Below are 11,330 nucleotides of genomic sequence, written 5' to 3' on the forward strand. Positions count from 1 at the left end.
AAGGTCACGGGCAGTTCTCCTGCTGCATCTTTCACAGGAAACATCAGATACGCTGTTTTCTCCGCGAAGTGGCTCTTTGGTGTGAAACACTGAGATGTTGTGTGAAACTGTGACACTAAATTGAATCGCCTGAAACAAACCACAGTAATAATGTAAATGTAAAAGTCCTCTGTCGCTGCAGCCGCTGCCTTTTTTTAATGTGAATCAGAAAGTAATCTCATGCTCTGTTCAACAAACTCTATACATATTTGTTTTTGATAGTTTCAGTGTTGTTCATATTAAAAGTCAAAGATAATGGGGTTTTTTTCCAATAGACGTTTCAACCCAATCTGAATTTTACATTAATATATTTGTGATTCAAGACGCTCCTCAAACTTATACATTTATAAAGAGAAAGAAAATGTGGTGTTTTAAGAATACCGTTGTAATTTCATGAAATTTTTTTGTTAATTTTTAAAAAAAATGTCAAAATGTGCTGAGGTGGAAAAAGGCTGAATGGTGTGAGAAAAAAAAGGAACATTACATAAAAGTGCAGTCTTATCAATTGTCAATGAAATTTCAATATATCGTGATATGTAATTTCCATTAATTCATAATAATGAGATTAAGTTGGAATTTAAAGAGGAGAAGTTTTAACAGTTCATGTCATAGGAAAATATAAAAACCCAGTGGTTTTAATATGAATAAACAGGTTGCACTTACAGTTTATTTTTTTGGTTTTTTTTAGGACTGTGACATGTTTTATTTGATATAGCAACATTTTTATAGACTATTTTATTAAGGCAAACTCATGAATGTTGATGGAATTGACATCCCTCTTTGTTTCTGTGTACTATATTTCAAAATAATTTTACAGATTATATAAATATGAGATATTAACTGCACTAAAAACACTGTAATAAACAATAATAAGTCATATTTTTCCGTGTATTGCTTCTGTAATCTGACAACAACAAGCAAAAATCAACTACGTCGGTATAAAATCCTTTATTTGCTGAAATGCAGAAGCAAAGTAGAAGTTCATCGTTCTTGCACTTTAACATTCAAATATAATCTAAATATATTACAAATCTTCCATCTTAATTTTTCATCTCGTCCGCAGAAACAGACCGAGAGATGCAGAGTGCTATTGTAATGAATATTTTATTCAAAATAAAACGCGAAGAGCATCATTTTCTTTTTTTTTCTAAAAAAAGCTATAAAAATGATTTATGAGTCGTGTGTCAGTCAGAGTTTCTCTGTGAAGATCGAGGCCGTGACCTGAGCTGCGGTGATGACGCGTCTCTCACTCTTCACGTGACGTCCAGTGTCATCGAGAGCAGCTCACGTCTCAGATCACATGATCGTCGGGTGACGTTGATTTTCAGTTTGGAGGGAACAGTTGAATCGGAGACATCGGGTGTTTGAACTCGTCTGAGCTCGGCGACGTCCGTCCTCACAGCGAGATGTCGGACGACACGTGCAGCTGTTGTCCTGGTTTCCACTTGGCGCTGCGCCGGCTGCCGTCCGTCCGTCTGTACGGCTGATTCCTTAAATCTGAGGCGGACGACAAAGAGCAGACACATAAGATGATCAACGAGGCCGGACTTGTTCTCAAGGAAAGTGGCATCGATCTGATTCTGCTCTAAATTGTAGTTCACGTCTTCTAATCAACTGACAGTCACTGTCTCTGAGCTTTATTAATATCAATCTGTCGCGGGTGAGAAGACCCACAGACCCACAGAAGCGCCGAGGGATTCTAAGACGTCACCTCGTCGCTGAAGACGGAGTCGCAGAAGAGGCGAGAGGAGCGTTTGGCAGAGCGAGCCGTGAAGGGCACGGACTTTAGGGCTGAAGGCGCCGAGGACCAGAGGAGGAGACGGGAGAGAGAAGCAAAGACAAGTGAAAGTGAGCGAAGACAAAGGAACGACAAGTTTAGTGACGTAGAAAAGTCAGTCAGAAAAATTCCGAAAATATAAGATCATCTGTCTGCAGCCGTTCAACTGGGACGTTTAGCAAGAACGATGAGACAGATGAGGGAATTCGTGGGACATTTGAGAGACTGTTGTCTTGGATACGGCGGACAGATTCGTACCTGTGATTATGTCCTCGATGGCTCCGTCCTTCCCCTCCCTCACCAGAGGAGACACCTGCCTCCTCTTCAGCTCCGCTATCAAATCCATCTGGGGCAGTTTGGGCACCAGGGAAACCTGAAACATCGGGCGTGGGTCAAAGAAGTGACAGATTCAAATCTCAGAAACTCCTGAGATAATGACTTTTACTGGCTTTCGTCAGTTTTGTTTTATATCCGAGAGGCGTCTGAGACTTTACCTTGTTCTCCACGACTTCAGGTTTAGGTGGAGTCGACGGAGCGTCACAGTTCAGGACATGTTTCCCCTTCAGCTTATTTTCCTGCTCTGCTTGCTGTCAGACACAAAAACATTTTAATGGCATCTGAAGCTCAAGTGATGAGCACAACGTCATTGTTAGTATCGTCATTACGCTGACGACACACAGTTATATGTTTCTTCCCAGGCCATAAATCCCGACGGCCTAACTCAACTTACCGGTTCCCTCTTGAGCCAAACCTCACACAATAATAGCTATTTCTTTCATTAGTCAGTGAAGCAGCTCTCAGCACAGTTTATTCCAGGGAACAATAGAATACAGTATCTTCACCTTGTACGCTTTGATGAATCTGACAAAAACTGGGAAGAACATGGACGGAGGAGTCGTTTTGGAGTTCTCTCCAAAATACTCCACGGCCGAGTCGTACACATCCTGGAACACAGAAAAAAAATCAAGCTTCACTTCAGCTCATGAAACGAAGGACGTTTGACACGGATCGTCTCCTTTGATTTAGGTCAATCAAAGTTGACCTGTGCAGTTCTTCCGTCGGCGACCAGGGAGTCGAGCAGCTCGGCGTTTCGGCTGAGAAACGTCTGCAGAACGGGATTTTCCTGCTCCAGCGAGAACTCGGTCCCCGTCGCCTCCATGCCCCTCTCCAGAGCTCGCACGTCCTGCAGGATGATGTCCAGAGACACTACGAGGCCGAGAGGAGACAAGAGACGGAGGTGTGAGTCATTCTGAAGGCGAGTCGAGGCGTCGATTTAACATTCCCATCACTGCCGGTGGAGTTGAGGTAATTAGATTATACGGTATTAAAGCTGATTTAAAGGTCGCGCTGCGGTGTCGGGGGTCAAAGAGACGATAACCTGCACGAAACAACAGTCCTGCTGTTACGGCTTCTTATTAAAGACGACATTTGACTCTGTCTTCTGGAGCGGACACAACTAGTCGATCATTGAATTCGTCTGCAGCCGAATGAATTGGTTTAACGTTTACGTCGTCGCTCCGCCTTCTGCGAGTGAGAGGATTTACTGCTGCAGCTGCTTAGATCGTCTCCGGTCCAAGTAGACGAGTTGATTTAAATTAAACTCCGGCCTCGTTGGTTTCCTGTTCGTCTTCACATTGGTTGTTGAAGATATTGTTTTTGAGCATCAAGGTTCTACACAACCAGGCCAGCAAGTGCAACAAGGATCCACCAACCCCCTATGAGCCTGGACGCCATTTTAGATCAGCTGATTGTGGGTCCATGGTCGTTTTCCTGAGCCTGATTGGTGAGTGAGGGAACTGTTCAACAGTTTATCTGCTGAGATTAGATTTTAAACATCTGTCGCTGCTTTTAAATCTCTTCTGAAAATATTTTAAAAGCTCTAATATGTTGTATATAATTTTCCTTATTATACACTATAATTTCCAATATGGTTTTGTGAAAAGCGGGTGGAGAACGCACCCATCGACGCCTTGTCCAGGAAGTGCAGCTCCGTGTAGAAGCCCTGGAGCTCTGGGTATTTCTCCTGGATGATGCTGACGATGAAGTGAAGCAGCGTCTGTGTGCGATCTGTAGATTTGGTTTCCAGCAGCTTGGAAGAATTAACACAGACAAAATGAAGAAGTCGGGTTTAACATGTCAGGTCGTAGAAAAGATTCTGGGATTAACTGTACAAGTAGAAATGTGTGTAGTGCTGTTTCCTCACCAGATCTAAACTCTGCAGGCGGAAGCCGTACGCCGCCCCTCGCTTGCTGCTGTTCATGTAGTTTCCAAATGCTAAGATGATCTTTACATAAAACAGTGGAGAAACTCTGTCAAAAAAATTTGTAATAAATGTTCCAAAAAATGACAGGAAGTTATTGTCATGCACATAAAATACTGTTTGAATAGAGAAACGTTTGTGAGAGAATATCTTAAAGGAAAAAACCTTGTCCTTGCTCCACAATTAATTAGCTTTTATAGATTTATATTCAGACCAACCAGAAATTCTTATAAGAAATAAGAAAAGTAATTAGAGAGGAAAAATATCTAACTCAAAAAAAACTAGAGCAGCTTTAACTTCACATAATGAGCCTGAACAAATTTAGTCAGTCATACTGTAAATACACAAAAAAACTAAAGATTCAAGATGTTTCTTTTTCACACAGGTTTAACAAACTGTGACAAAAATGAAGTAGTTAAGTAGGTAATAAAAGACAGACCAATAATAATAATTAACACATTATGAACATTAAGAGACATCAGTTTGTTGTCAGAATAAAAAAAATGTTCTTACCTCAAGGATTTTCTTCAGTTTGCTGGAGGATTTGATCGACATGGAGGCGGCGATGACGGCGTTGAGTTGCTGGAAGAAAAATGTTGAGATGATCATTTACTTCCAAACTGTACAAGTTATTACGATACACTGCCACGACCCCATACCCCTCCATAGGCCCCATTCATTCTGGACGAGCTCATGAGCGCCCCCTACAGAACCCGGAGGTTGTGAGAGGACGATTTCCCTCTATTAGAATTTCTCTACAGGTTTTCTACTGTAAAAACAACAGGAAGTTAGTTATCCTACATCTATACTCTCTGGTGTCTCTGGTGTCCATCAAGAATACGTGTCCATAAAATCTCTTAGAAATCATAGAGAAAAGGATTTAAACAATCCAGAACTTCTACTTTTTCTACAGTGTAAAATCAAGCCAGTGATGTTCGTCTGTACATCCAGTGTTACACTGCAGAGAGTTGAGTTGATGATCAGACCGTGGGCAGGATGCCCGTGTTCAGGGGCACGTAGTCGGACCTTACCAAACCTAAAGAATTCGGAGCTTCCCAGCTCACTTCCCTGATGCCCCCGCCACCCACCACAGCCCTGTGAACTCACCGGCTGTATCAGCTGGACGCTCTCGGGGAAGTTGCCCATGAAGGTGAGGGCGCTGATTCGCTGCGAAAGCCGCTGGATCTTGCTGAAGCGCACCATGAAGCGGTCCTCCTCGCTGAGCTCGTCCAGGGGCCTGCCATCACACTCGTAGCTGTGGATGAGCTTCATGTCGTACTCAGTGGGGATGAACCGCTCCAGGAGCTCCAGGAAGTCCAGACTCAGAGCTTTCTGGTTATACCTGCAGAGTTTTCACTGGTTTTTAAGCATCTCACTATTTCTGCTGGTTTACAGAAAAATGGACGTTAGGTTTTGTGCTTACGTCTCGATGGCGCAGCAGATGTCGGACGCAGCCATTCCTTCCTTACGCAGGGTGATAGCCAGGTTTTTGGCCCTGTTGGGCTCCAGTATAGACACTTTACTGGGGGTCTTGTGGGCCAGTTTCATCTTGAAGGTCCCGGGGTCCACAGGCGTGGACTGGGCCTTGGTCTTGAACTGCTCCTCAAAGGCAGCCATGTCTAGCTCCTGATAGGAGAGTTCCAATGCAAAAATTGATGTTATTCATTACAATTAAGAAGTTAACAAACTCAACAAATTGTATGAACAACACCGAGGAAACAAGACATTCAAACACTGGATAGATAAGGAAGGACGACCAATAAATACACCACATCCAAAATTGTTGAGCCAAAAGTTGCAACTCCTGGGTGGGTGGAGCTACCACAGGAAACTCTCCGCCATTTTGAGAAAACATGAGCAAATGCGAGACACTTTCTGAAAACCTTTGACTCGAAACAACAACAGCAAAGAAATTGTTTCAAAAGTAAGCAAACCAGGGGCGTCCTACCCATCTTACCGCAATTGCAGCTAAATGACCTCCTTCTTTTGAGGTTTATTGGCGGTTGTCAAACAACAAATTGGTCACAGTACCGCCACCACCTGGTGTAGAGTGTGGACTACACAACCTTCAGTTCTAAGCTGGCGCTGCACCGACACCATGCTGGTGGAGAAGAGGTAACTGGAGACAGGAAGTGGTCAAACCTCTAAGACGTGCTCATCGTCGAGCTCGCTGAAGACGGTTCCTGCCACCTGACTGGATTTCAGGGCCTGCCAGTTGAGCAGCGGCATGCGGTATTTGGTCTGAATAGTCCTCTTTTTTTTACTACCTGAAAAAAAAGAATGAAACAATTATCATTTTCTAAAACTGAGAATCTAACTGTGTCTGTACATTTCGCGGACATCGTGAGAGTTTTTCTGAATTTAAGTTAAAAAAACTGGCTGCTGCTCTGATGTCGACTCACCTGAGCTCCCATCAGCCACTGGTGGCAGCAGGGGAGGGGGTGGGGCTACAGATGGAGGGGGTGGAGCTACAGGCGGAGGAGGAGGTGGTGGGGGAGGTGGGGGTGGAGGAGGTGGTGCAGGCGCTTCTTCCATCACCGCCTGCGAAGAACCTTCAGAGAGGCAAGGCGGAGGGTCCGATGAAGTGGGCGTGGCCTCACGCTCATTACCTGTATCTGCTACCTCTGTCAGGGGAAACAACAGCACCGTTGTTATTCTTCCGTCGCTGTACGTTTATTAAAGTCCAACTGAAAACAGATCACTGACATCTCAACTCGCTGCAGGACAAGATGTGTCCAAACAAATTTGTCTACATGTTCGGTTCCATAAATTTGATACAAAACTAGGAGGAACCTTCAGGAAACCCAAATAAAAACCTCTGACCTTTCTGAATCTCGCACTGGACGACCGGGACCACCTGAACCTCCAGGTGTCCGGAGGGGGAGCGCTCCGTCCGGACGAGCCCCTGCTCCGCCAGGGTTTGGACTTTGGCCTCCAGCTCGCTCAGGGCCCGGCCGGACCGGTCCCGCTCTCTCGCTCGCTCGATCTCGCTCTGGCGCTCTCTCTCCTCGCTCTCTCGTTCTCGCTGCTGCAGCAGAGTCACCTGGGAGCTCGACTCCCGAAGACTCTCCTGCGATACAGACACAGAAGGGGAAACAGTTCTTCCAACTCCAACACGACAAAACCACGGAGCTGTTTGTTGTGCTCGGGGACATCGTCCACATCCTTTTCTGTGTTTTTCCTTGTAGGAAGCTCACAGAGGAGACCGGTGGACGTTACCTTCAGGAGCTCCACTTCTTTGGTCATCTGAATGAGCTTCTTCTCCAACTCTGACGCTCTGTCCTCCGACTCCCTCTCGCTCTCCTGAAGCCTGCTGCTCAGCTGAGACACCGGAGCACAAAGTCCTGGTCATCTCCAAAAATACAAACTGTACGCAGCACATTTCTTAAGTCTCTTTAAGCTTTTTATCCATGTATTGTATCTCAAGCTATATTAGTCTAGACTGGAAGTTTCTGTCAACTCTCATCTTCAGGTCAGTTTTAAAGAGTAGCGTTCGGACGGTGGCTCCGTTCCCCACCTGGGCGTTGTGTCCCTGCAGCTCCTCCATGTGCTCCAGAAGAGCGTTCTTCGTCTCCGCATCCTCCAGCAGAGCTCCCACGTCGAACACATTGTCCAGATAGGCCTGGATCTGCACCAGCAGCCGGTCGCTCTCCGTGAACTTCAGCCTCTACACGCACACAGAGAAAAATCACCTCATCAACGAGATGCACACGAATGAAACTGCATCTGGTTTTTCGTCTCGTCTCAATGTCGGAGGTGTGACTCACCTCCAGGTATTCGTCCAGCCCGTGACGAGTGAACTCGTACTGGAGGTGAACTCTGAAGTTCATGTTTTCCACTGAGTGGACCACGATGTTGATGAACTGCATGCAGGCCACCTGGTGGACACACAGAGTAACTGCTTCAGTCACTGTGGCTTCCACAGAACAGAACCTTTAGCCCAACTAAAGGTTCAGAGGTCAGGGCCTGAGGTCCAGGTGAGCAGGATTCAACACAACAGGTCTTTTTCCATGCAACAGATTAATGCAGCCATATTAAATGTGGGTGGTAATGTTTAGTTTCCATGAAGTAAAAGAGAAATCATCCATCATCCATCTGGACACGGTCTGTAGTTTTACCATGAAGTCGATGTTGCTCTCGTCACTGCAGAAAAACTCCATCAGCTTCTCGAACCTGCTTTTCTCAGCACAAACCTGAAAGACAACAACAGGTCATCAGATCAGACTCAGCAGGAAACGTTTCATTTTATTTATGTGTTTCCTGATTAATCGTCACTCAGTTGAACTGAGGTGACGTCCTCGGAGACTCTGATGCTGCGCCACGTGTCCTCACAGGGGGGCAGTGTTCGCACAGAATCTGTCTGTCTGTCTGTCTGTGGAGAATCTGTGCTTGTGGATTTAGTTTCAGGGACAAAATCATTAATAATGATTGTTTGGTTACACACATTGTTGTGTACCTTTATTCTGCAGGCTAAGACTCGCATGAACAAAGCTTCAGTGTTGGTTTGGGAAAGTTCTCTTTGTGTGTTTCCTTGACTAAAAGCTCAGCAGACGTCCTCTGCAGTGTTTGTCCACTGCAGTGTGTGTCCGTCAGTCCTCTGCCTCCCCCTTTCTTACTCTCTCATGCCCGTTGAATAATGCAGCAGCCCTCACGGCTCCAAACAACAGCCCACGTTCTGCCACTGTGGGACACATAAACCGGCTCCTGGCTCGGAGCCTCGAGCGCCTTTATCGCTCTCTCCATCGTTACCCCCCGTCTCCCTCTGGCTCTCGCCCACACACACCTCGGCGTCGCCGTGACACTCGAGTCACTGCTGTGGAAACTGAGGCCGCGCTCGTCGCCCAGGCGAGGGGCGATGTTGCCAGAGGATTTGTTACTTACAAAGCGACAGGTTTAATTTAATCTGACATGTGATTTTCTTCCTTTGTTTTTGGTTAATTACAGGATACATGTTTTACAGTTTTTTACACTTAAATGCCTGGTGGCGTTTAATAAGCGCCTGTTGGCGGCAGACATTTGTAGCGTTTGGTTCTCCTTTGTGAACCCTTTGGCTTTACATACGTCCATACTTCTATACCTCCATACGTCCATACTTCTATACCTCCATAAGTCCATACTTCTATATCTCCATACCTCCATACCTTTATACGTCCATACTTCTATACCTCAATACGTCCATACTTCTATACCTCCATACCTCCATACCTTTATACGTCCATACTTCTATACCTCAATACGTCCATACTTCTATACCTCCATACCTTTATACGTCCACACCTCCATATGTCCATACTTCTATACCTCCATACCTCTGACCTCCATACATTCATACGTCCATACTTCCATACTTCTATACCTTTGAACCTTCATACGTCCATACCTCCATACTTCTATACCTCCAAACCTTCATACGGCCATACCTCCATACTTCTATACCTCCATACGTCCATACCTCCATACTTCCATACTTCTATACCTCCATACGTCCATACCTCAATACCAAAATATAAAAAGCTGTTTATTCCAGCTGCTCCAGGTTTTTATTAATAATGGTTCAGATCTGTTGTGGACAGTGGAACATGAGCGTGTTTTGTCTCCTCACAGTCTGGAACAGACGCAGCAACTGACGTTCACTAATAATAGAAAATCCAAGTTCAGGTTTACGCTTCGATCTGTCTCAGCAGGAGGCGCGTGTCGGCGACAGCTGCTTCTTTCTCAGGCCGAGATGAGAGAAGGGCCGAGGGGAGGTCAGAGGCAACGCAACAAGTGTTTCACATATTTATCTGGTGGGGGAACAACTGGACGGAGCAGCTGACGGAGGAGGAGGAGGGTGGGCGTCTGGGGTTTCCCCTTTAACCTGCGTCAAAGCAGAGGCTGGAATGTGGGCGCTGCTCCACTGACACCACCTCTTCGTTGAGCGCAGTTAAAATTAAGTGCGAATGTGAAAGTGGACGAAACGTGTCTGAGGAGAACTGCTGTTGAGCCTCTGATCAGATTCATAGTGGGCGTGGCCTCGACCCGTCGTACCTCTTCGAAGTTGTCGAAGGCGGAGAGGATGATGTCATGGCCTCCTCTCACCAGACACACGGCGGCCAGCAGCTCCAGCACCAGCGCCCTCGTCCTGAGGAATAACATTAATAATAATATTCACATTTATTCTTTGTATTTTCATACTTTCTTTTTATTTTTTAATTATTTACAGGTTTTGTTTTTGTTTACCTCGGGTTTCTGTTGTTGAGGCTGAGTGTGATCTCATTGACACAGTTGGGATGTTTCATCACCAGGTTGAACCCAGACTGACACACACACACACACAAATATCTTATGATCTTGACTGAAAGTATCTGATATAGTTAGTTATGACTTGAACGGACATGATGAACGCTAAAATGTTGTTACATTTTTGCATTTCATATTTTTCAAGAAAATAAAATTCTCACTTATTATTATTATAACGATTTGTTTCTTTGGAAAATCTTAATTTTAACTAATTTGTAGACTTGCAAATTTGGATTAATCTTATAAAAGTCAAACCTCTGGATTTGAACTGTACATTATATATATTTTTACTTTAAGTCAGATTCTGACTAAAAACGACCACTTTGTCTTTTAAACTTGATGAAAAATTCTTATTTCTGATTTCCACATCATATTCTGGCTTAAAGGATCAAAGAAATCCTTTTTTTCCATTCCTAACGTTCCATCCATGTTTATTCTAATTGGCAGATATCGACTGCCATGACTTCCTTTTCGAACACGTCAAACAAGGAGCAGAGGAACAACACGCCGAGTGGGAGGTGTTAAATACCTGGTAGTTCATGATGGCACGTAAACACATGATGCAGAGGTGCACGTCGTCGTTCTGGCTCACAACCCGCGAGTTCCTCGCCACCTTCCTGTTTTGGAGAGAGTTGAATCTGCAGGTGAGAGACGCTGCCGTTACCTCGCTGCACCTACCGGTCGCTTAAAGTACAACACCGAAGGCGTCTGGTGGACCACGTGCCTCGCGACCTGGTTTCTGCCAAAGCACGCGTCTCTCAGTCGCAGACAAACTGGACGCTCTCGTTTCGTCCATGAGTCTGTGACTGTGAGACATTTCTCACATTGTCAACAGTCTGAACGAGACGCCGCCGAACGCACGACAGACGCAGACCAGGAATGCCGTCGCTTCAGTGTCTGAGAAGGAGTCTGTACATCTGTACAGAAGACAAGAACAGGCCTTGAGCACCAGGCCTAGAGAGGCTGGGGTCGAGC

At 45.3% G+C, this 11,330-nt stretch overlaps 1 protein-coding gene across 4 annotated transcripts in view; it reads right to left on the bottom strand.

Moving 5' to 3' along the window:
• Positions 1–972: 972 nt before the first annotated feature.
• The window catches only part of fmnl1b (formin-like 1b), an 18,781-nt gene continuing 8,423 nt past the window's right edge, over positions 973–11,330 (bottom strand). The window contains exons 8-28 of one of the 4 annotated variants that reach the window (XM_035613686.2): positions 10,885–10,972; positions 10,296–10,372; positions 10,104–10,197; positions 8,195–8,269; positions 7,844–7,954; positions 7,594–7,743; positions 7,296–7,397; positions 6,900–7,146; positions 6,479–6,700; positions 6,219–6,343; positions 5,500–5,702; positions 5,184–5,418; positions 4,590–4,658; positions 4,020–4,100; positions 3,776–3,905; positions 2,859–3,022; positions 2,659–2,760; positions 2,311–2,403; positions 2,075–2,189; positions 1,751–1,830; positions 973–1,536 (exon numbers count right to left, since the gene is read on the bottom strand). In XM_035613686.2, coding sequence (XP_035469579.2) covers positions 1,531–1,536; positions 1,751–1,830; positions 2,075–2,189; positions 2,311–2,403; positions 2,659–2,760; positions 2,859–3,022; positions 3,776–3,905; positions 4,020–4,100; positions 4,590–4,658; positions 5,184–5,418; positions 5,500–5,702; positions 6,219–6,343; positions 6,479–6,700; positions 6,900–7,146; positions 7,296–7,397; positions 7,594–7,743; positions 7,844–7,954; positions 8,195–8,269; positions 10,104–10,197; positions 10,296–10,372; positions 10,885–10,972 — 2,569 coding nt within the window. In that variant the 3' untranslated portion in view covers positions 973–1,530. Of the gene's footprint in view, positions 1,537–1,750; positions 1,831–2,074; positions 2,190–2,310; positions 2,404–2,658; positions 2,761–2,858; positions 3,023–3,775; positions 3,906–4,019; positions 4,101–4,589; positions 4,659–5,183; positions 5,419–5,499; positions 5,703–6,218; positions 6,344–6,478; positions 6,701–6,899; positions 7,147–7,295; positions 7,398–7,593; positions 7,744–7,843; positions 7,955–8,194; positions 8,270–10,103; positions 10,198–10,295; positions 10,373–10,884; positions 10,994–11,330 lie in introns of all 4 variants that reach the window. The other 3 variants (XM_047327839.1, XM_035613685.2, XM_035613684.2) reach the window with 3 other exon arrangements.

The sequence above is a fragment of the Scophthalmus maximus genome, chromosome 16, assembly GCF_022379125.1.
Source record: "Scophthalmus maximus strain ysfricsl-2021 chromosome 16, ASM2237912v1, whole genome shotgun sequence".
NCBI classification, from domain to species: domain Eukaryota; kingdom Metazoa; phylum Chordata; class Actinopteri; order Pleuronectiformes; family Scophthalmidae; genus Scophthalmus; species Scophthalmus maximus.